This window comes from Lethenteron reissneri, chromosome 6 (genome assembly GCF_015708825.2).
Source record: "Lethenteron reissneri isolate LAM-NWPU_2019-01 chromosome 6, ASM1570882v1, whole genome shotgun sequence".
Taxonomy (NCBI): domain Eukaryota; kingdom Metazoa; phylum Chordata; class Hyperoartia; order Petromyzontiformes; family Petromyzontidae; genus Lethenteron; species Lethenteron reissneri.
In genome coordinates, this window is record NC_083784.1 from 3,271,171 (window position 1) to 3,297,648 (window position 26,478).

Below are 26,478 nucleotides of genomic sequence, written 5' to 3' on the forward strand. Positions count from 1 at the left end.
CCGCCGTCACCACCACCACCGCGGCTGCCACCACCACTACCACAACCACCACCACCACCACCGCCGCCGCCGCGGCCACCTCTACTGCTACCACCACCACTACCACCACCGCCGCCACCACCACCACTACCAGCACCATCCACCGCCACCACCACCGCCACCACCACCACCACCACCACAGCTGTCACCGCCGCCACCACCTTCACCACCGCTACCACCACCACCACCGCTGCCACCACCACCACCACCGCCGCCACCACCACCGCCGCCACCACCATCACCACCGCTACCACCACCACCACCGCCGCCACCACCGCCACCACCATCACCACCGCCACCACCACCGCCGCCACCACCATCACCACCGCTACCACCACCACCACCGCCATCACCACCGCCATCACCGCCGCCACCACCGCCGCCACCACCATCGCTACCACCACCATCACCACCGCTACCACCACCACCACCGCCGCCACCACCACCGCCGCGACCACCACCACCACCGCCGCCACCACCACCGCCGCCACCACCATCACCACCGCTACCACCACCACCACCGCCGCCACCACCACCGCCGCCACCACCATCACCACCGCTACCACCACCACCACCGCCGCCACCACCACCGCCGCCACCACCATCACCACCGCTACCACCACCACCACCGCCGCCACCACCACCGCCGCCACCACCATCACCACCGCTACCACCACCACCACCGCCGCCACCACCACCGCCGCCACCACCATCACCACCGCCACCACCACCACCACCGCCGCCACCACCACCGCCGCCACCACCATCACCACCGCTACCACCACCACCACCGCCGCCACCACCACCGCCGCCACCACCATCACCACCGCTACCACCACCACCACCGCCAGCACCACCGCCGCCAGCACCGCCGCCTGGGCTCATGGACTACGTGAAACATTTGTGACGTCATGCACACGTGACATCATGGAAGTGAATGAGGCCTCTGGAACGTTTGTCAATATTTGGTATCTTTGCCCTATCGCGCATAGTTGTGTCGAGCGTTCATTCGGCTGAATTCATCACGTACGCCCCCCCCCTGTCCAAGACAGTCCTTGTTTGAGGTTCATTTAAAAAATATATATGAATTTATATTTGTCAAGTTTTCAGGTTGCAAAGAAGAAGGAATCGGTATCTTGTTGTTGTCACGTATATATTGTACAAATGTTAATATATTAAACAAGTAAATACGATGCAAATGAATATACAAATAAGCCTTGAAGTTGTCGAGTTTATCAAGGAACACAAGACGGCTATATATACTGAATGTATTATATCAGAGAATGTTTTTCTTTGCATGTTCACACCAAGTACTCTGTGTGGTTAATGCAGACTTGATTCCTTGCAAAAGTTTTCGATTTGCTGTTTGAACGTCTTAACACCTCCTGTTTTATTTCCAGAAAGGGTGAGACCCCTTCTTATTTTTTCATATACTGAATGTACCTTGACCTATTAAAGAATCAGAATACCTAATTGTATTTATCCTGGAGGAATCAAATGAGCTATGAAGTTCTTCACAGATGTCCAGCAGGGGCGCGTTACAACAACAAACGATACGAAAGCACGATAGCAGTGCAAAGTATAGGAAATGTCAACAAACCACTTAAAATTATACAAATACAACTAAACTTTCTTTATCTTACCAGGTAAGGCCCACTGAGCTATTAGCTTCTTTTTCAGAAGTGACCTGGCCACAAATGATAGCTCAACAAAGTGGCTTATCGCGTGGAAATTTATCGCAGCAAAATCATCTAAACAATAATTACAGTGTGGGTACCTCCACCCCTTCCAAGACGTCCCACCAGCATAGAAGAGTAGGCCAAATACACCTGATAGGGGATTTCACGAGCTCCCTCTAGCCGTGCCGTGAGTATGCAATTGCAGGGCTGCACATTTGTCTCATATACCTTTAAGCGAATTTATGGGAGAAATCAAAGACATTTCGCTTGCCACTGATTTCAACCATGGCTGGGAATCGAACTCAGATCACTGGGTTGATAGCGCAATGTGCCAACAACTTATCCACCCCTCCCCTCCACCACAGTGTATGTGAGTTGGCCCAGTCGGGAGTACAGCTGGTGCATCTGCACAGTCATCTCAGTCAGCCAACACATGGCACCCTGGGTCTGTCCCGAGGCCTCCTGTCGGCGAGCCTTCGACACTTCACGTGGCCTCAAAGTGCACTTGGCCTGGCACAGGCGCCACGGTGACTTCACCGTCACTTAGTGGCGAATGGCGGTTGCATTGGTATCAGTTAAGGTCTTTAAACCCTGCAAAGGGCCGTCTCGTTCATCACGACAGAACAGATTCACACCCGTTCGTAATCCCGCCCCTCCATACAAAAAACACCGCAAACACACGGACACGCACAGCACGCGTGCGCTTTACACAACGCTCACACACGCCGGAGGCAGACGCCCCCTGTATAACCACGCAGACCTTTTGGGGAGGAGTATTGTTCGCGAGCGCCTATGAAGGCCGGCACTGCGCACGAAAGGGTGATGTGTCAAAAACCACAGGCCGGCCGCCATCGTCTCCCCCCCCACAACGCCGATTTTCACACACCGCAGCAAGGTGCTCATTTAAGGCTGAGTTGACCTAGGGGAGGGCCCACGATATCCGTCACTGATGTCGGGCCGTGAGCGGGAATCAATCCAGGGTTCGAAGTGCGGCGCGCAAAACGGCTAATCGACCCCAATCGGCAACACTCGCACGCGAATAGTCGCGCAAACGCTCACGCGCGCGCACGCACCGAAGCACACTCACCCGGGAAGGTGTTAATCGCATTGCATTAAAACTCGCTCGGGCCAAAGAGGTGGGCCACATGGTCAAAGAGCCCCCGCGGAGGTTGCAGGGATGCATTGGGGGCAGTGGGGCAGCGCATGAAGCTGTTAACGTGACTGCACAAGACTGCATCCGCATTTAAATGTACTTGAAGATGAGAGACCATTGTTTAAAGACTCAGACAGACCTGGTTGTCTTATCTATTGTCTAGAGACCCAGACAGACCTAGTTGTCTTGTCTATTGTTTGAAGACCCAGACAGACCTGGTTGTCTTATCTATTGTCTAGAGACGCAGACAGGCCTGTGTCTTGTCTATTGTCTAAAGACGCAGACAGATCTGGTTGTATTGTCTATTGTCTAAAGACTCAGACAGACCTAGTTGTCTTGTCTATTGTTTGAAGACCCAGACAGACCTGGTTGTCTTATCTATTGTCTAGAGACGCAGACAGACCTGGTTGTCTTATCTATTGTCTAGAGACCCAGACAGACCTGGTTGTCTTATCTATTGTCTTGAGACGCAGACAGACCTGTGTATTGTCTATTGTCTGAAGACCCAGACAGATCTGGTTGTCTTGTCCTGTGTGTCAGAGGCTATTCATTTGGCCAACTTTTCCGCGTTGGGCAGACGTCCTGGCAATGACGCGAGAACCCACCCTTGGCCTCACCGTGATATGCACGCTGGGTAGTAGGTGATGGAGGGAACTGAATAAAAGTGTCCCATCGGAATCAGAATATGTATTGATATTGGAGGAATCCGGTGAGCGACGCAGTTCTATTTCACGGAGGTCCGGCAGCGTCCCATTCTTTTCAACCACCACGCCGGGAGATCAAGTCGAAAAAACTGTCGACCCGCGAGATTTGACGGCGGAGAGGGGGAGGGGAGAAGTGGAGAGAAAGAGAACTCCAGCTGGTGAGTGCATCACGAGAATGCGCCGCGGAGACCGCTCGTGCCGGGAGGGGCTTCCGCAGCGAGCAAATTCCGCGGGTCGAGAAGTGAGAGTCGGGAAGGAGTTTTAGGCGTGACGGGCAGTTTGCTCGCCAGCCTGAGCTCCGGTTGCCACCGCCGCCGCGGCGTGCTAAACAAAAAGAAACCGGGGGAGACTTATCCTGGGCAGAAGAAGAAGAAAAAATAATAATGATAATCTCACAAGACCAGAAGTGGGAAGGAAGTGCATTGTGGGCACAACGGTGTGGCAGGGTGGCAGCCCAGCAGTTAACATCACTCGCGCCAAGAAGGGCCCTGGGTTTACATTCTTTTTTTTTAAACGGGTGCCTTTTTCTGCGCGGACTTTCGTGCGTTCTCCCCGCTCTGCTCAGCGTGTGGTTTCCTCCGTGTATCTTTGGTTTCCTCCCATAGCGGGGGGGAAAAAAACCCACATTCGATGTCATTGGCGTTGTGGCCGGACATCCCCAACGTAGCAGGGGGCACCTGGAGTCTTAGGACTCGGTCTTAGGACTCGGTGTGGTTATCTCTGTTATAAATGCATCGTCCCGATTGGGTCAATTGTCATGCAAATGACAACAACACGGGACTTTGTGTGTGTATATATATGAAATGCCTCGGTAACATTTAGAGATTTCCCAGGAGAGCCACGATGTGAAAGACGACAATCCTGGAAGAAACCAAGGGGCGGTTGGGGCAGCCGGGATTTGTGGGATTCCGAATCCTCGCGGAGAGGGACAGGACGAGCCGATCCCTCCCCACCCACGTCTGTTGTCTAAACAACCAAAGCAGCCCATCCTGATCGCAGCAAGTTACGCAAACGATTGCGTCGAGCAATACGAGCGAGGTGCTGGAGAGTGTTTCCGGGCCGAGGATCGCCCCGTTGTTGTTTACAGAGCGGCGCTGCGATCTCGCGTTGCTGTCCTGTCGGGTTATTAATCGTCGCTCGACATCAAACGCGGCGTGGAACAGCCACCAACCACCCCCCACCAAACTCCCCCCCACTAGCCACCCCCCACCAACCACCCCCCACCAACCTCCCCCCACCAACCACCCCCCACCAACCACCCCCCACCAACCTCCCCCCACCAACCACCCCCCACCAACCACCCCCCACCAACCTCCCCCCACCAATAACCCCCCACCAATAACCCCCCACCAGCCTCCCCCCCACCAACCTCCCCCCACCAACCACCCCCCACCAGCCTCCCCCCCACCAACCTCCCCCCACCAACCTCCCCCCCATCGACCTCCCCCCCACCAACCTCCCCCCACCAGCCACCCCCCACCAACCACCCCTCACCAACCTCCCCCCACCAACCTCCATCCACAAACCACCCCCCACCAACCTCCCCCTCACCAACCACCCTCCACCAACCTCCCCCCACCAACCTCCACCCACCAACCACCCCCCACCAACCTCCCCCCACCAACCTCCCCCTCACCAACCACCCCCCACCAACCACCCCCCACCAACCTCCCCCTCACCAACCACCCCCCACCAACCTCCCCCCACCAACCTCCCCCCACCCCTTCCCTAGATCCCACCCTACGTGCTCGAGAGAGAAGCCACCGCCGCGGGGAACACGTGAATGAATGAATAATCGCGTGCACAATGTCTGCGCGCGTGCATTCACACACGCGCAATCACGCACGCATACACGCACGTGTGCACGCGCAAACACGCACGTATACATAAAAGATCCCCTATATAGCCTTAACAGACTGTAGGGGCAAGTGCTGTTAGCGAGCACCTATGAAGGCCAGAACGGCACACGACGGGGTGGGTGGCCAGCACCACGCCCGACCGCCTTTGTCTCCCTAGTGGCGATGTTTACACACCGCACCATGTACTCATTTGAGGCTGAGTCGACCTAGGGGAGGCCCAGGACCGGTTCAGATAATCGTCACTGGTGTTGGCCATGAGCAAGAATCGAACTCGTGTCGCAGGGTTCATAGCGCAGCGCACTAACACTACCGCTCCCCATCATATACATGCACGCATGCACACGTGCAAACACGCACGTAAACGCACACGTACTGTTGCAGACTCATTGCGATGATCCGAATCAGAATCCTCTGTATTCGTACTGGAGGAGGAATCCGATGGGCTAAGAAGCTTTTCATCACGAGCGTCCAGTCAGGGATTGCCACGTCAGCAGGTTGCACCATCAAAACAATTGGTGTGAGGACGCAGGAGTTAGTTAGGTCCAGGTCAAGCTCGTCAATAGCGAATTAAATAGAGATACAGCATTGACGTTCGAACTGCACTCGTTACACATATATACTGGGTTCTCAAATGTCGCGGGGAGCTGATGGTCCTCAGCCTGGGCACCAGCGACCCACAGACACACAATGCCGGCCTAGTTATTTTTTATGTCATTATGAATTTGGCACATTTAAGCTCTGTGGTTACAGATTTTTTTTTTTTAATAATAAATATTGAATAGCTTCCCACCACTCACGCCCCAACCATAATTTATCCTGCTTTCAAACAACGCCATTCGGGAAATTGTCACTTAATGTTATTTATGCAACTGGCCTCTGGGGACGAATCTTTTGTTCCCATGATCCGTTAAAAAGTGAACCGGTAAGTTCGGCTGCAGCCAGCGTTTCTCCAGTAGGTTAGCGTTAACCGGGACCAGTCAGCATCAACCGAGCCATGCAAAAGAGTTCCATCGCGACAAAGGAGTTATCTCTTTGTCTTGCCGCACGACGGCACATTTGAAAGATAGCAAGTGTTATTGTGAGTATCTATCCGTGAGTAGCATTCATTTACGCTGCTGTAAATGTTTACCTGCACATCACTCACTCGGGATAAAAGATGAAATAACATCGGCCCCCGACGACTAAGAGAACTTGGCAGGACCCTCCTGAACGGAAGTCCTGAGCCTCGGCGAAGCCTTCCTGGATTAAACGAGCGGAACAACAAAATAACCGCGATGTTTAGGAAGTCCAGTGACAGTGTCATGTGTTTTTTTTAGGCTATTGGAGGAAATATGAGAACCCGGAGAAAACCCATCTTAAAGAACGGGGAGACAACACACAGAGTCGGGAATTGAACCCAGGTGTCTTTTTTGGTGTGTCGCTGTACGGCGCAAGTATCACAGCTGCACGAGCAGAATGAAGGCTATACGTCGTCGTGTGTATAAATCTACACAGGGCCTAAATACCGGTAAGCATCTCATACAACTGTACGCTGCAAAGCTTATAAATACCCACGGAACATTCAGATAAAATAAACAATCGGAGACAAATCAAAACAAAAGCACACGAGAGAGCTGGGCCGACCGAGTGGTGCACGGGCCACACCGCACGTAAGCCGTTCTCAAGCCATCGCCAACGCACGCAGACGGTGGACTGAACGACGATAACGACGACGACGACAATGATGACGATGACAATAATGACGACAATGATGACGACGACAATGATGACGACGACAATGATGACGACAACAATGATGACGACAATGATGACGACAATGATGACAATGATGACGACGACAATGATGACGACAATGATGACGACAACAATGATGACGACAACAATGATGACGACGACAATGATGACGACAATGATGACAATGATGACGACGACAATGACGACGACAATGATGACGACGACAATGATGACGACAACAATGATGACGACAACAATGATGACGACAATGATGACGACAATGATGACGACGACAATGATGACGACAACAATGATGACGACGACAATGATGACGACAATGATGACGACAATGATGACGACGACAATGATGACGACAACAATGATGACGACGACAATGATGACGACGACAATGATGACGACAACAATGATGACGACAACAATGATGACGACAACAATGATGACGACGACAATGATGACGACGACAATGATGACGACGACAATGATGACGACGACAATGATGACAATGATGACGACGACAATGATGACGACAACAATGATGACGACGACAATGATGACGACGACAATGATGACAATGATGACGACGACAATGATGACGACGAACAATGATGACGACAACAATGATGACGACAATGATGGACGACAATGATGACGACGACAATGATGACGACAACAATGATGACGACGACAATGATGAGCGACATGGACGACAATGATGAACGACATGAGACAATGATGACGACGACAATGACGACGACAATGATGACGACGACAATGATGACGACGACAATGATGACGACAACAATGATGACGACGACAATGATGACGACGACAATGATGACGACGACAATGATGACGACGACAATGATGACGACGACAATGATGACGACGACAATGATGACGACGACAATGATGACGACAACAATGATGACGACGACAATGATGACGACGACAATGATGACGACGACAATGATGACGACGACAATGATGACGATGACGACAATGATGACGATGACGACAATGATGACGACAATGATGACGACGACAATGATGACGACGACAATGATGACGACGACAATGATGACGACAACAATGATGACGACAATGATGACGACAATGATGACGATGACGACAATGATGACGACAACAATGATGACGACAACAATGATGACGACAATGATGACGACAATGATGACGACGACAATGAGAAAATGACGACGACAATGATGACGACGACAATGATGACGACACGACGACAATGATGACGACGACAATGATGACGACAATGATGACAATGATGACGACGACAATGACGACGACAATGATGACGACGACAATGATGACGACGACAATGATGACGACAACAATGATGACGACGACAATGATGACGACGACAATGATGACGACGACAATGATGACGACAACAATGATGACGACGACAATGATGACGACGACAATGATGACGACGACAATGATGACGACGACAATGACAATGATGACGACGACAATGATGACGACGACAACGACAATGATGACGACGACAATGATGACGACGACAATGATGACGACAATGATGACAATGATGACGACGACAATGATGACGACGACGATGATGACGACGACAATGATGACAATGATGACGACGACAATGATGACGACGACAATGATGACGACGACAACGACAATGATGACGACGACAATGATGACGACGACAATGATGACGACAATGATGACAATGATGACGACGACAATGATGACGACGAAAATGATGACGACGACAATGATGACGATGACGACGAATGATGACGACGACAATGATGACAATGATGACGACAATGATGACGATGACAACGATAATGATGACGATGACGACGACAATGATGACGACAATGATGACGATGACGACGACAATGATGACGACGACAATGATGACGACAATGATGACGATGACGACGACAATGATGACGATGACAACGATAATGATGACGATGACAACGACAATGATGACGACAATGATGACGATGACGACGACAATGATGACAACGACAATGATGACCACAATGATGACGATGACGACGACAATGATGACCACAATGATGACGATGACAACGACAATGATGACCACAATGATGACGATGACGACGACGCAGTTTACACGGCCAGGAGAGGGGGGGGGAAGAGAGCGGCAAGGGTGACAATTTGGATGCTAATTGGAGGAAGGAAAAGGGATGTGTGGGGGGGGGGGATACGAGGCAGTGTCGTTATGAGGATGTCACCGGTCAACGGCTGAGCGGAGGATGTTTGCCGAATGTGGACTTTTAAAAGCCGCGAGAGTCGAGTGATTTCGGCTTAAGCGAGCGCTGAGAGGGTGGCTCACCCGACGTTTACGGCCCTGAACCGGTGTTGGAAATTCCACATTCCTTACGGGAGGGTGTGAGCATATCCATAGGACAACCACTCTTGACTTGATGATGGGTCAATCCCCAGCCAGGATTAGAACTCGTGTGCCTCGCTGAGCTTCCTGCCTCGGCTTAACAGATGGAGGGAGAACCAGCAATGCGAATGAGCAGAGGGACGTGATTTCCAAACACCGGGAATCAACAGAGCTGTCTTATTTTTCACCGAAGTGGACATCACAGAACTACTTCTGAGATCATATTAAGTGCCCTCTGGTCCACACAGTCGAGGGCAGCATTTTCCTACCCACGCTACCATAGACGGGGGGGGGGGGGGGGGGGGGGAATGTTTGTCACGTGACAATCAAACCAATGTGTTTTGTTTTATTCTCAGAGTTGTAATCCAGTAAAAATAAAGAGTCAATTTCAGTGTGGATTGATTGCTTTCGTGCAGTCATTGGTGACCAGGCTGAGACCAACTCACTGCACTTGAGAACCCAGTTTAACCACAGGCTGCTGACACTTGGGATTGAGACGCAGGATCTCAGCGGTGGTGGCTTGGCACACTCACCTCTGAACCAAAGGAGCATAAACCATCATCACGCAAACTACGGTCATCCTCGCAGTAGCCATTGAACAAAGACGATCGCGCGCTTTTAGATGAGCTTCTGCGGCCGTCTGGAACGCTCTTCCTTCCGATATTAGGAAGGCACCGGAGCTATGCACTTTTAAATCTAGATTAAAAACCAATTTCTTTAGAACTGCTTTTCGTTATATTTCGTTTGCGGTCCTTCCCCCGCATCTGCGATTAGCATGGTTGGCTACGTACGGCGCAAAAGAAGTTCACCACACGTACACTCGTGAAACAAAAATATCAATATAATGAGGTACCGTCTCCATGGTGAAGATCCAGATCGATGTACAGCACCCTCTCGAACTTCTCCCTGAGCTTGAGAATGCCCAGGACGATGTCATTCACGTAGCAGAACCCGGACGCCTCGTCTCTGTGCAGGGCGAGAGAAAGAAAACGAGAGGTCACGTTTGTACTCTTTGGTTTTTTCGGTAAAGTCACGTAGGTAAAACAAAAATTAACCCGTAAAAACTAAGTTTTTCACTCTAAATCCTTGATATGCGTGGCGGCTAGAGTCCTCTCGTCCTCTGGCTTGAGATGGCTGCCACCTATGGGTCAGATGATTGTCTGCCAGCATTAAGCAATTGGTAATTAAATAGAAAAAAAATTTCCCTAAACAGTGTAAAATTTTGGAAAAAAATTTTCACGGAAATTAATTGTCACGCACAACGAGTCTGTGTGGAAAATGTCAGCTCGATTGGATCACGGGAAGTGGGTTAAAAAACGACCGAAAGATTTGCACGGTCGTAAGCAAGCAAGCAAGCGAACTTAATATAAAGGATTTAATAAAATTAAAATAAATTAAATCACGAGGTGGCACCGTTACAGCAAAATTACTGAAGACGGAAACTTGTGTTGCCTCCAAAACGTCGTGATTTAATTTATTTTAATTTTATTTTTTACCTACGTGACTTTACCGAAAAAAACAAAGAGTATGGACCCTTGCAGTCACGAAAACTTCAAATCTAGGTCACGTTTGGTTTATTAAACTATTTTTATTTTACCAGGTAAGGCCCACTGAGCTAAAGTGTAGCTCTTTTTCAGAAGGGACTCGGCTATCATAATTGATAACTTAACGAAGTGGCTTGTTACGTGAAAATATATAGCAGGCAAATCATCTCAATGCACCTTTATTTCTAAATGTGGCGGGAAAAACCGGAGGCCCCGGATAAAAAAACCACACGACCACGGGAAGAACATGCAAACTCCAAATATACAGGCGTCAGGAATGGGATTGAACCCACGACCTCCTGCGTACCGGGCGAGGTAGTCAACAGCCCCTTGTTGAATTTGGGGTCGGATCGCGCGCGAGTAAAATGTGTGTCGTAAACCCTCCTCCACCCGACACGCCCAATTCATGAAGTGGTCAGGTGAACAAGTGTGCCCGGATATTATTGCTTCGGTGAGAAAAAAGTGTGGCGTTGGAAAGCGGTCCAGAATATCTAACAAATGAGGGGTCACCTTTTGCTACGGCTTAAAAGAAGAGCGCAACTCAAAACTGGCCGGGTGGCTCGGAGGTCGGAGCTGGCACTGTTCACAATCCAGGGTTCTAATCCAGGTTGAGGCTACATTGTGATTAAACTTGATTCTCAAAAAAAAAACAACGCTATCAAATGTCCATGTATCGCTTAACTTGCCAAAATCGCAGATGCAACGATTAAAATATTGCCTCGAAATAATCCCGCCGAGGCAGCGTCACGCTTCCACGTACGGCCGCGTGCACTTTAAACGACGTACGGACGGACGGATGCCACCGATTCAAATCCTCGCAAGCCGTGGCCATTGCCCCAAGCCTCGGGTGCGAGGTTGGCACCTCACCAATACTGCCCAGGGGCCCGCGGGGAGGTCCCTCTCCTTAATCATCACCAAAGACAAAGTTAAACTAAACTATTTAAACACATTTTTTATATACTCTTAGTTCTTTCGGTAAAGCCAGATTTGCTGCATCAAGTGATGCAGCAAATCTGGCTGTGACGGTCCCACCTGATGACGGAGACTTGTGTTGCCTCCGAAACGTCGTGATTTTATTATTTTATTTTTTATTAATAATTTTAATTTAATTTTTTACCTACGTGACTTTACCGAAAGAACTAAGAGTATGAATCCTTGCAGTCACGAAAGCTTCAAATCTAGAACATTTTTTTACTTACATTTTTTTTTTTACCAGGTTAAGGCCCACCGGGCTACATAGCTCTTTTTCAGGAAGCAACCTGGCCACAAATGACAGTTCAACAAAGTAGCTTGTCATGCGGAAATTCATAGCAGCCAAATACTCTATATGCGTGTTTATAAATGTGGAGGGAAAAACCGGAGGACCCGGAGAAAAACCCACGCGACCACGGGGATAGAGACATGCGAACTACAAATATAGAGGTGCCAGGTTCGAGATCCAATCCACGACCTCCTGTATACCCAACGAGGTAGTTAACATCTCGTCACCGTGGCACCCCTGAATAGCCTTCACGGAATGTTGGGGCGAGTGCTGTTAGCGAGTAGCACTGCAAACGGTTGGGGTGGGTGGCCAGCACCACGCCCTGCCGCCTTTGTCTCCTGAGTGGCGATGTTGACACAAAGCAGCAGCAGGTATTCACTTGAGGCCCAGTTGACTCAGGAGCTAGTCAGATCATAGTCACCGGTGTTGGCCGTGAGCGGAAATCGAACTCGGGTCGCCGGGTTCGTAGTCCAGCAGTGCTTACAGTTATATCTATGGGACCCTTTTTTTGACAGTGCCATAAAGGGCCCGGGTATTGGGTAGGGTACCCGTTTGTGACCCTGGTGCGGCCGGGTACGGGTAGGCCGTGAGTCACTGGTGAGTAACCGTTTGTCACTCATTTCCCAACGTCTTGACTCTTTTCAAATTCAAGTTCCTAGAATCAACCCACCCGCGCCTGCAACATGGCTTCATCCCAGAGGTCGCAATCGGGTACCCGTACCCGTACCCTACCCGATACCCGGCCGGGTACGGGTAGCCGGGTATCGGGTAGGGTATGGGTACCTGTTTGCGACCCTGGTGCGGCCGGGTACGGGTACGGGTAAGGAATCAAAACCCGTTTGCGACCTCTGCCTCCAACTCTCGGCACTCGCCGGAGCGTTCAACGGCTCCTAAAATAAGATCTCCCCCCCTCCGGTCACATGAGCCGTGCGCCGCTGCCTCACGGTGCAAAACAATCGTGCCCCCTTGTGACCCGCGATCGACCGACGAAGGCAGAGTCGCGTTTGTGCTCAAAACCCAGCACTGTTGTTTTTGTTTACATGTTTGCATGCAACAGCGGCGGGGCAAAACAATCGGCTCTTTACACTGGTCGATGACGAGTCGAGTTGAAACTATCCCTGGAAAACCCACGAGCATGTGATGCCTTTATAAGGGGCCCGTTTGTACGGGGGCATAAGAGTGCGTATTCTTCTTCCCTTTATGAATCGGTGCGAATGTTTAAGAGGCACAGATGTCCCCTTGTGCCCCCCCCCATCCCCCAACTCGACAAGCCCCTAACTGCCGGGCGGCACAATGAGGAGCATGTGACGGTACGGCGAACGGAGGGGACGGTGCCTGTCGGGGCTTTGCGGGAACAAAAGCTCCCAGCCTTGTCCAAACCACCATCTCAAAGTAACTGAACGAGTGTCCACGCTTTCCCGTAGACCACAAAATAACAAAGCTCTTTTTCACAGAGGGGAGTTTACGAGCGGGCGATCCCGGGTGGAAACCCAATTTCTCGAAGCGTGCACACGTGCCCTCATCCAGATTGCCCGCCGACTGGGAAAAAAAAAGACGTTATTTCAAAACGGGAAAAAAAATTTCTTCTCCTCCACCAATAAAAAAACGTTCCATTTCCTGGTAGAAATTACATTTGTCGTGAGCGAGATAAGCGATAAGCTGATACTGCAAAAAAGTACACGGCCGTTACTCTTTGGCAGTGTACAGCGCGCTTCTGACCGACTCCAGGGCTGAACGACCCTATCTTCCACGTAAAGTAAAAAAAAACAGCGTTTACAAAGCGGTTTCCAAAAACACCAAACTGCGTAGGTTTTCGCGGTTGTGAGTTACTGCGCCGGATTCTGCGGTGGTGCCGTATGGCTTCTCCCACGGCCGTGCCACAGAGGTCGCAATCGGGTACCCGGCTACCCGTACCCTACCCGATACCCGGCTACCCGTACCCGGCTGGGTACGGGTACGGGTACCCGTTTGCAACCCTGGTGCGGCCGGGTACGGGTAGGCCGTGAGTCACTGGTGAGTAACCGTTTGTCATGCATTTCGGGTAGGGTACGGGTACGGGTAGGGAACGGGTACCCGTACCCGGCCGGGTACGGGTACCCATTTGCGACCCTGGTGCGCCGGGTACGGGTAAGGAATCAAAACCCGTTTGCGACCTCTGCCGTGCCACGACGCCGTTCCGGAACGACGGCTCGGCATTTTGTTGCTCGGCGGTGCCCGGCGCACATGTGGTAACTGTCAGCGGCGGCAGCGGGGTGCCACGTGCGAGCCGGTCCCCTCTCACCGACGCACGCTGACCGGCGTGGCGAAGTATGGACAAACAAATCCCCACGGCCGACGTGGCGTGGAGGAGGTCTTCGTTCATCCAGCAGTGGATTGACAAACGGCTGTCAATTGTGAAAATTATTACGGAATCTCATTATATACATTTTATTATTTACAACTGTTGTTATTATACCGCTTTGTTTTTTCAGAAAAGTCTCAAGGGTCTTTTTCAAGAGGCTCCTGCTACATTGGGACAGTTGGCCGATTCGATTAATACCGCACCCTCTAGATTATAAGACACACTTAATTTTTCCGATTATTTAAAAGTAAAAATTGGGAGTCCGCGGAATGCCTGTACCACCCTCCCCCCGTCGCTCGCGCTTTGCGCCGGGCTCTTGTTTGACAAACAAAAACGATTACACTTATATAAAAAAAGAAATAAATTAGAAAAAGCTCCCAGCACCACGCGGAGGGAAACGTCAAGACATCGTGCCCGAACAACGCGGCGGGAAAACCACCAAAGCCACCGAAACGCGAGAGCCACGGAGTTTGTGAGACGGCGAATAAGGGCGCGGCGAGGGTCGCGCTGTGATGTCGCATCGCGCGCACGCGTCCTGATCTCCCGGGCTACGACGGGGTTTTGTTTGAAAATCAATTAAGGCTTCAATAAGAGCCATTACCCCCTATCGTTGTCGTTTAAGCCGAGCCGTATTTGCGCACGCAGCAGCGCAGCGCTGTCTGAACCAGTTCCCTGCGCCATCCCACCCACCCACCCACCCCTCATCGTCAACCATCACTGGCCAGCGTGGCCACGATGGACGAGAAACCCCCGTGGCATGGCGGGGCGGGGGAGAGGGAAGGGAGTCGGGGAGGGGGGGGGGAAGGACTCCATCCATTTGCCGAAATGTATTTTATTTTTGTTCTAGAAGGGCTAACCACGTACAAAAAAAAATCACAAACTGCGCGACCTGTCTGTGTGTAAAGGTGCAGCCCTGAAAGTTCCTGCTCATGCCATTGCTCGCGAGAGCGGCCTCCAATCAGAGGGCCGATCCAGAGAGCCCCTCTTTGAACCCGCAATCTTGGCCTACTCTTCCACGTTGCCCACACGTCGTGAAAGAGGTGGGTCCACCCCACATTTTACCCCACCACCACTATAGCGACCCGCCCATGAACTGTTTTGTACAAATTTCTCTCGCTATTTGGACAGATGTTGGCGGGTGGAGTGGAGGGGGGAGATAAGTTTGCCCCATCGTTTCAACTGCCGCGCCGGGAGATGGAATCGAACTCGCAACCTCTGGACTGCAAATCCTGTAGCGCGCTGACCGTTACTCCGACCGGGGGCATCCTCGTCTGTGGCCTTGCCTTTTAAAGGAGAGCACTTTGGCTACTTGTGAACGCGGCACAAAACGTTACGACACAAAAGCACTCCACACGCAGGGGGATTAACTGCAATCACGGGGGGCTCCAGTACATCAATGGATTGGCTCGCTCAGCTTGGTGCTTGGCATGCACGCGCTCGACTTCTCAAGGGGTTGTCTGTTGCGAAATATCTACCGATGTGTGCAACTTGTTCGTCTGCCAGATGACAAAAGACTTTATCATCCAGAAAGAGCCTTAAGTTGAGAGTTCTCATCAGGGCCCCATGGTGGCTAACAGCACGTTCTCCCAACTGTTGGTCACTCAAGGCTCAGTGGCCTCCCCATCTCTCTGCCATGAGAGACGGGCCGATGCCTGTCTACTTGGCGGACCTGTTCTCCACCTTGACAGACCTGGTCTTCACCTGAGGACGGCTGCTTGCGTTGTGGCCGAAACGTCGTGAGGATTACTTTATTATGTTTTATTTTTATTATTTTATTACTTCCCTTCTACGTGACTTTACCGAAAGAACCAAGAAGATGAATCCCTGCAGTCACGAAAGCTTTAAATCGAAATTTAATGTTGGGGGTCTTATAATCCTGGTGACGCCTCTCAATCGAGAGGACACTTGTCCACAGCGATAGTTCGCCAGCCGCGAGGACGCGAGGACACGTCGCCGTCCCTCCGTTCAACACAACCTTCTGGAAGACATCTCTCCGCCATTCTCAGGCGGCGCGTTCGTAATCGTCTCCCGGAAGGCGGCTGTCCGTAGCAATTGCCGTGTTTCCCCCCAGATTAATAAAATACGTTGAAATTGTGAGCAGCAAAAAAAAAGAAAGAATTCTGAGAACGCGTCCGACTTTTCCGCATCGTCTAACAATCCGGAGAATGCGGCACTGCATGTGGAACATTTTCTCATCTTAAGGGGCAGCGTGACGGACCAACGTGTATTTAGCGTTTTGTTATCCACGCTCGCGCGCCCGCTGCCAGCGTTGCGTCGCAAACGAACGGCGACTCGGAGTCGGGGGGGGGGGGGGCAGGGGCATGAGATTGGAGCGAGGCTCTCCCAGCCGGGCCCCCCCTCCCTTCCCCGGCCCCCCACCGACTGCCCCCCCCCAACCCGGCGCTGGCGGTGACCTCGAAGAGGCGGCGTTTTGACGACCCTCCTAGCGGCGGGCCACCGGCAGCGGGCCCCCGAGATGCGGGAGAAATTCCGTTGAGCACGTGGATTCTATCGAGAAGTGCGCGTATCGACGGGCAACCCATCCGTGGAGATCATTTACTAACACCCAGTAGCGGGCGACTGTTCTGATGGAATCGCGCGATAAAAAATAACAACCCCTACCACACGCGCACACACGCGAGCGAGGAGTTGACCGGGTTTAAGAGAGGATTTTTAGCGTGTAGCCGATGTTCGGCGAGGAATGTTCGTGATGGCACAAAAGGAGCCGAACGGCATTTCCTCCTTGCATCACTTTCTGTTTCTGTGTTGCTATATAGGGATATGAGAAGAGCCGAGCGAAGAGAGAGAGGGGGTGAAAGAAAAAAAACACATGGGCTCCTTAAGATTCCTGAGATTCGGAGGAAATGCCTCGGGCTTAAAGAGCGTTGCACAAAGGCAGCGGTGAGACGCGGCGATTGTTATGCTGACGTTTGGCACAAACCGCGCACGAGGAGTGACTTGCCAATGCATTATGGGTGTGTCGGCCGGCAGGGGAGTCAAGGCGCATTGATGACTATCGATTAGCGTCGATCGTTGAGCTTCAGCGATGCTGCCGTGGTTGTAATGGTCAGCACACCGCACTTGCAACCACACAGGTCACCGGTTCAGCGGTTGAAACAATTGGACAAGTTTCTTAAACCCACCAATCTCCCGCAACCACCCCCCCCCCCCGACTTGTCCACCCAGGGCTACAGTTTGTTGATCACCATCTTCCTCTTTCGTACGGCTGCTCATGTAGATGCAGAGCAATGATTACGATTTCAAGAGTGTATCGCTGACCGACAGGTCGTGTGTGGGGTTCGAGCAAAGTGTGGGAAAGTACAATCTCTTCTAAGATGTGTGGCCAGCGTGGAAGAGGAGGCCAAAACATCCTCTAGAGGAGGTCAATAGAGGTCCTACTAGTGGAGGCCTTTCTGCCAGCAGTGGCACGAGCAGTCGGTTGTCGGTTCCGCGCGTTTTCCTTCCAGCACGCGTCGATCGGTACGCGAGAGTAAACCGTCGTTCAGATGTTTGTAAACGCTGCCACGTGTGAAGTGTTGGGAACTTGCGTCGCAAAATCCGCAGCCACTGGAGGTGCCAACATTCGCCGGAATGTAAAAAGGAGAAAAAAAACCACCCCACATTTTATTCGTTCATCGAATTGCGATTTGACAATCTGTTGCGTCTTTGGCGGTGAGCATTAGTCGTTGAAATCTCGATCTCCCCGCGTTGATTTCCTTCTGGTTATTTTTCCGGCAGCGACTCAGGGGCCCAGCGGGGGCAGCGCCGCGGCGCAGAGGTACCGCGGTTCGAATCCGGCGGCCGAACCTCGTGCCCGACGTTTCGCTCCCCGCGCTGGAGCCTTTTTCCTGTGGACCGAATTCAGTTCGTGTCCAAGGAGCGCACAGCACGTCGAACGAAACATCGAACATTGTGCCGGTAGCTAGGCAGTTGTTGTTATTATATCGGCATGTGAATCTCAGAAAAGTCAAAGTAGCTTCCCCTGAAACTAATGAGGGGTAGGGCTCTCCTTCTTCTGCCTACAGCTCTGAGCCAGTGTTGGAAATTCCACTATACCATGGCGGGGCCGGGTCTATCCAGGGAGCAACCGCTGCTGACTTCCAGAACCAAGAACTGACGCTTGTTTCATCGATCCTGGATAAAGAAAGTCACAGTCAATACAACCTCAAAAGGGCAATTTAACTCGCGACTTTCAAATTTGTTAACCAAGCGGGTTACGTATCAAAGCGATCTAATTTTAGAACACCTCAGATAAAAAAAAGGGTCTAAAAATGACGCCGCTTATGACTCAGCACGATGCCGGCTTCCACACGTGGCCGTGCCCCGCATCTTGTCTTTTGGTGATGACATTGCCGGAGCTTTGGTGGCCCTGCGCTGCCGAATGGCGGCGTAGTGGCCTGCGTGAGCATTCCAAAGCCTCCCTCCCGCCTAAGAAGTTAATTCGGCGAAAAAAAAACCCAAAGGGGATTTGCCCACTTTACAAAATTGTGCTCACCGCAGCTGTCCTACTTTCGCGTGCCCTGCTGGTGGACCGCTCGCCTGAAAGCCAGGTGTTTAATGGGCGTGAAGACGTGAGGACACGCAGACAATTACGTTACTTCACAGGTTTGATATTTAGGTCGTCAGGGTGTTGCAAACCGTTTCATTCTCCGCATCGAAGCAATCTCACGCCGCCGTGTGCGTACATGTCTTCAATAGGTGTCCGCCAACAGCACTTGCCCCAAAATGTATGCTAAGGCTACACGGGAGACCTCTGTTTTGTGTACACGTATGTTTGTTTCCCAGGGAAGCGGTAATGTAGTGGTTAGCCGCACTGCACCATGAACCCGGCGTCCCGAGTTCGATTCCCGCTCACGGCCAACATCGGTGACGAATATGTGAACAGGTCCCGGGCCTTCCCTAGGTCGACTCAGCCTTAAATGGGTACCTGGTGCAGTGTGGTAATACAACGGCACTGGCCACACCACCCCCTCGTGTGCCATTCTATTCTTCACAGCTGCTCGCTCACAGCACTTGCCCCAGAAGTCTGGTAATGCTATGGGGGTGGGGGGGGGTATTATGTGTACATATGCCAAGTAAAGTATGTGTGCATAGGGTGCGCGGTGGCGGAGTGGTTTACGCTCCCCATTACATTTTTAGATATCAGTGACTCAGGTTTACGTTATGTGGTTGTGAAAATATCAGTGGCATTAGAAGCTGTCCTGGAATCCCCCTTGGTTAAACCCAGCCCTGAACGAGTGTGCAAACATCAGCACGGGGGAGACAAAGGTGGGTGGGTAACATCATCTTCTTGTGTGCCATAACCAGCGTTAATACACGCTGGCAGCACGTGTCCCAACGTTCGTTTAGGCTAACTGGGTAAACCTTTCGTATGAAGTTATGTTTGTTGATACAGAGCAATTGCTAACATGGGGAGAGGAAGAGATACTTTCAGCAGCACCTGTTGTAACACTGCTCCTACACACAAAACATAATGGCACATTATTTACAATCCCTTGTCAATTTACTGCTGGATGAAAGCCTTTCCCGTGCTGTTTTGGCTTATATAGCGGTTGTTTGAACATACTTCACCACGCTGGTCAGTGCGCATTGGTGAAAAGGGGGGTGGGGGGTGGGGGGTGGGGCAGGAACGATTGAAATGTCACTCGCCACTGACGTTACAGCCGTGGTCGGGAATCATTCTCAGGTGGTCGAACTCGCAGCTCGGCGAGCTAAGCGCTGCGCCACCGCTCCAGCTCACTCGCCAAGTGGCACATTCAATGGCAGCAACGGTAGTCTCAAAGGTAGATAAAACGTATAGGGAAAAAGCGAAGAAGAAAATGCGGAGAGGTGATAAACAGATCGGCGGAGGTTAGAAATTAAATCACGTTCGGTGAGAGAGGTGAGCCCTGGCCAAGTGGGGCACTGCGCAAAACCGCCCGCCCACCCACGCACCTCCGGACCCGCTCGGTCTATGCGGGAAATGAATGGAAATTCCGCGCACGTTGCCGGCGCGTTACTTTTTCGCGTGGTGCCACCCTCCGGGCCAGTTGAGGGCCACGTCGCACGAGCCGTCCATCAGAGAGCCGGCGGCCGCCAGCGTCCCTCCCGCCACGGACGCCGCGCACTCGAACACGCCCTCCGTGGTGGGGCAGTCGTAGCCTGCGGTACCGCACACACGCACCGCACAATGTATTCACCACACACACCGCACGATATATCCACCGCACACACGAACCGCACATGTGCACCGCATGTTTCCAATGCACACACGCACCGCGCATAGACACAACGTATCCACCGCACACACGCACCGCACACACACACACCCAACATACCCACCACACACTTGCACCTTACCGCACACACGCACCGTACGCACCGCACACACGCACAATGTATCCACCGCAGACATGTATCACACAAGCGCGCCGCACATACGCACGAGGCCGCGTTTAGAGATGACCCCTTCAGAGACTTCTGTCTGGCCAGCGTTGAAGAGGAGGCCAAAATACCCTCCTCCGTAAAGGCTCTCTCGTGCTTCCTCGAGTGGAGGGCCCTTCCGCCAACAGTGGCACGAGCAGGGAATTGCAGGGCTGCACCTTAATAATATATTCTTTGCATGCAGATGGCAGCAATTCGTCCACCGCGACCAGAGGAGTGAACACCGCTCGTAGTGCCCTTGAGACCCAGAATTTTGTTATTTTATTGATATGTTCGCGGCCTCTGTTTAAAAAGCTGGAAATCTCAGCACTACGCATCCCCCCACCGCTCCGGCCCCTCGCCCCCCCCGCCCAGCTCGATCTGCTGTCGAGTTATAATTCGTGAATAATGGACGACGACAACACTTGCCGTGGACACCCTGTGCCACGGCTAATACGGTACATTGTGGCTTCTGGGTCAAGCTGCCACCTCTGACGTGTGATGGGATAAGATGATCTCACAGTAGCGAGGGAGGGGAGAACCGCACGGAAGTGCATCGTCTTGGGTGGCGTATGATTATTATAATTTCACTGGTCAACACACTTTTTCTGGCATAAGGTATTCCAACGGTCTTAAGGTAATTTTGGGGTGCTGATTCAAAATCTGGCATCAGTTTTTGTCTATCACATCAGGATTTTGAGAAATCAAATATTGCATTTTCAATAAAAACTGCGGAAGAAAAATATTAAATAAATGTGGATATCTACATAAAATGATATTATAAACACACTATCCTACAATACAGCACCATATTTTAACACTAAAGTAGTCACTGACTCGCAACAACTTGCAATCATAAGTGACAGAGTTAATTTCGGGTAAAATCAATGAAAATGGTGTATGCCGATAACATAAAAATGAAATGTGATAGAGCAAATCTGAGATCAGATTTGGAATCAGCACCCTGAAATTAGTCTAAAACAGCTGCAAAAGTCCAGGCCAGAAAAACATGTTTTTTTTTATATTTAACCAGTGTTATTATTACAATTATTATTGATATTACTATTCTGCAACTGACAAGGAAACCAGGAGTGTTCACGCCCCGGGTAGACGAGGCAGATTTTCCCCAGGCAGCAGGCTGCTTCTTGTTGACCCAAGAGGACGATCCTGGGAAAACCGGGACAGGTGGCAACCTTCGCTGCTGAGTGTCGGCACCGGCGTACGTATGCATGCAAGACGTGCGTGACTCGTCGCTCCCCAGGTCACACACTGACGAACAATCAGAACGAGACAAACTGCTCAACGACGCAGGGGTGGCACCAGAACCCCCCCCCCTCTCTCGTGCCCCCCCCATCCCCAACCCCCTATCGCCCCCCCCCTTCTTGTGGCCCCCACTTCTTCCTGTGCACACCCCCCCCCCCCCATCCGTGCCCCCGCCAAACAACAGCAAAACACCGAAGCCCTCTCGACTTCAAACGTCCATGGAAACACTCGCTCGCGCGTCATTAATTCGATTTGTGTTGCTGAATTATTTATTTTGTTTGCAGGGCCACGCAGCGCACGCCAACCCATCGGCGCCGTGCGGGTGCTGCTCAATCCAACGAGCCGGCGACGAATCTGAACTCGACCCTCCGTTTGGGTAGCTCGCGCGAAGTGCGCGCACGCTCGCTCGCGTTCGGCGGAAAGGGGGAGATCGTTGGCCCGGCTGCGTGGGGAATTGCTCGAAGCGAAAAAAAAAACAGAACGTGTCGGTTATTTAATCGGATGTGATTTTAGCCAAGGGAACCCCTCCTCCTCAAATGCGCTGAAACATTTGTGCTGAATTTTACACGCGAAATTTAGTGTCGGCAGCCTCCTACCTATAAATGTCTATCCCTGATCTGGCCCAGTGCCCCTGGCCTCGCAGTGAGTTTGCACCACGAGGTTGCCACACTGTGTGGTGGGCTGTAGGCCCAAAGTAGCCAAGCAAAGGCTTAGGGTCCCCAAGCAATTCAAGGGGGCCTGGGATTCATACAAGAAATAGGGGCGTGTCAAATATCCGCTCGAATTCAAAACTGAATAAAACATAACCCAATTCGCATAAATAACGTCATTAATATATCTCTATAATAGAGTTTTTTTGGGTTAGATCACGTAAATATATGTGTCGTTAAAACCCACCACCACCCGACATAGCCAACTAGTAAGGGTTGTCACGTAAACAGAAAATGGCAATTCATCACTAGTACAGCGCACACTATCTCGTCTGCATCTCGTCTCTAATTTTGTCCACATTTTATCTCATCTCACGAGGTACACCTCCATCGCTTCTCTATACTTCTGCTTCCATCTCCCTGTGAATTTAGTGAGATGGAATGAGAGAAGGGGAGTCTCCAAAAACGACTTCTGTTTTGGGCCCTGAATAGACCACAAGCACCACCACAACCACCACTGGCCACCGTGAACGGACGACGTCCTACTACGGACAACACCGTGCGTGTTGAGGCCTGCCGCAATGCCAACAACTCAATGCCGTCCACAGGTGCCGGATTAACCCACAGGCTAATAAAGGCTCAGGCCCTCATTTCGCAAGGCCCACATTGAGGCCCACCGTTTCACGTTGTTGGTAACAGCTGAGCGACGGTAGCGCGGCCATCGGGAACATGTTTCGTGTTTGGATTACGATGAAATCATTCGTGACTATGCCACAGCGGCTAAAGCTAGGAGAAAAAAAAACGAATGTTTGTTTGAAGAAATTAGTGTAGTGAGTGATTTACGTTTGATGACTTTGCCTTGAGTCAAATACACATGTTAATGTTACATAGGTAAATAAACACGTTGGGTGACTTCATCATTTTACTGTTGTTGCAATTATATGTAAGAAGGCATGCTTAATCCCATCCCTCCGATTACCATGAAGCCCCTCATAACCGCAATCCAGCCCTGGCCATCCACCACGGTGGTGGACACGAAGCAGCCACTCCATCTTCATGGCACAAACCAAACCAAACTTTAAAAAAACCAAGCAAAAAAAAATCGATGTTTTATTTTACCAGGAAAGGCTCACTAAGCTATACAGCTCTATTTCAGAAATGATTTGGCCACAAACGATAGCTCAACGAAGTGGTTTCTCGCGTGGAAATTTATAGCCGCCAAATACTCTAAATGCATGTTTATAAATGTGCAGAGAAAAAACTGGAGGAGCCAGAGAAAAACCCGCGCCACATGGCGTCACCACACTCACTGTGCGCACCTCATCCAGCAGTAGATTGATCATGGCTGCTGCTGATGGTGATGCGTGGGTTTGCGTGCGCACAAGTGGCACGCCGCTACGGACGGAATTGGTGCTGCCATGGAAATGCCGGTGTCCATCTGCCGTGTTCATTTCAACGTCTGTGCATATCCGTTGATCTATATCAATCTATACAAGATGAGATGATTTTCTTTCAACCTCTGCGTTTCTCCTGCCGATCGGCGCTTTCAAAACAAACAAAAAAACACCGTGGCGGCGGTGGCGGTGGCTCACCTGGGACATTTGTTTCTGCGCGTCACGCCGGCTGGAAAGCACGGGCGCTGGAGGGTTAATTTTCTTAGCGCGATCCCCCCCCCCCCCCCCCCCCGTGTGTTGATTCTGGGAACATTACTTATTCATTGCCAGTGGTTAATGTGTCAATGGCATTGGCACAGAGTGCTCCCTGCTACTCTCCTGCGAGCAGTGTCCCCGGATCGCTATCGGCCCGCAGACGACGAACAAACCACCCACTCTCTGGTAATTGGGCTCAAGGCGAGAGGGGGAGTGCTGGGGGGGGAGCTGGGAGGGAGAGCTGGGGGGGGAGAGCTGGGGTGGGGGGGGGGGGCTGGGGTGGGGGGGGAGAGCTGGGATGGGGAGAGCTGGGGTGGGGGGTGGGAGAGCTGGGGGGGGGGGGGGAGTGCTGGGGGGGGAGCTGGGGGGGAGAGCTGGGGGGGGGGAGAGCTGGGGTGGGGGGGGGGGAGCTGGGGTGGGGGGGGAGAGCTGGGGTGGGGAGAGCTGGGGTGGGGGGTGGGAGAGCTGGGGGGGGGAGTGCTGGGGGGGAGTGCTGGGGGGGAGAGCTGGGGGGGAGTGCTGTGAGGGAGAGCTGGGGGGGGGGGAGTGCTGTGAGGGAGAGCCGTGGGGGAGAGCTGGGGAGGAGAGCGGAGGGGGGGGGGGAGTGCTGGGGGGAGTGCCGGGTGAAGAGCTGGGGAGGAGAGCTGGGGGGGAGAGCTGGGGAGGGGGGAGAGCGGGGGGGGAGAGCTGTGCGCCTTAAAATAAAAATATAACAGGCGACGTTTCTGGCAATATCCCTTCTTCATGGCACGTAAATGGAGAAGCCAGAGAGAACAATTTTAGCCGCGTTGCTACGGACATTCCTGCGTTCAACATTGTGCGGCAGAAAAAAAAAACCTCCTTAAAAATGTGGTGACAAAAGTCAATAGCTATGCGGTTTGTGCCGGCAGCGGAGTGCAAGCGCGACCCCTGGTGGCTCATGGACCTCTCAGTGGAACGCGAACCCAGGCCCTGCTGGGAAGAAAAAAAAATGTGAGGTATTGGAGTGGGCCCTCATCATCACAAAGGGACAAGAGGCAGATTTCGGGCGAATACCAAACAGGAGAGAAGTGATTATTTGGTTCTTTCGGTTAAGTCACGTCTAAAGATAAAATAATAAATTAAATTAAATAATAGCATACGACGTTTCGATTGCAACACAAGCAATCATCATAAGGTATAATGAAATAGCGACATAAAATCTAACCAGAAAACTATAGACAGACATATTAGCAGACAGATATCACCAAGATACATAGAGGGAGCAACACAGGAACCAGAGAGGGGTGATCATCTCTGTGGGGTGGCCTTAAATAGACAGAGGGGGGAGGAGGCAGAGAGAGGGAGGGGGTTAGGGAAAACATTTGCATATCAATGAGTGGTCCAAAAAACAAGGTTCTGCAAGTGCAATGACACGGCAAGCAAGTCTGAAAATCAGAAGGACAAACTAAAATTCAATAACCTAGCAAAATATCGAAATGTAATGTAATACAACACAGAGAGTCGGTCAACACACAATTAACGCATAGCCTGTATGCTATTATTTCATTTAATTTATTATTTTATCTTTAGACTGACTTAACCGAAAGAACCAAATAATCATTTACTGCAGTCACGAAAGTTCTAAAATTAAGATTGAACCACTTCTACGGGGAAGTTTTGAGCTTATCCTTTTTTCTCTCTCTCTTCTCTCTGCCTGTGTCTTCTCTTTGGAATGTTCACACTTAAATTCTAACTTGGCAATCTTTTAAATACGTAATCAACCAGGC

At 51.4% G+C, this 26,478-nt stretch overlaps 1 protein-coding gene across 1 annotated transcript in view; it reads right to left on the reverse strand.

Annotated features, from left to right (window-relative positions):
• The window catches only part of HDAC8 (histone deacetylase 8), a 194,483-nt gene that overhangs the window by 149,847 nt on the left and 18,158 nt on the right, over positions 1-26,478 (reverse strand). The window contains exons 4-5 of the mRNA XM_061570433.1: positions 20,766-20,907; positions 10,474-10,586 (exon numbers count right to left, since the gene is read on the reverse strand). Of these exons, the coding sequence (XP_061426417.1) occupies positions 10,474-10,586; positions 20,766-20,907 (255 nt within the window). The remainder of the gene's footprint in view (positions 1-10,473; positions 10,587-20,765; positions 20,908-26,478) is intronic.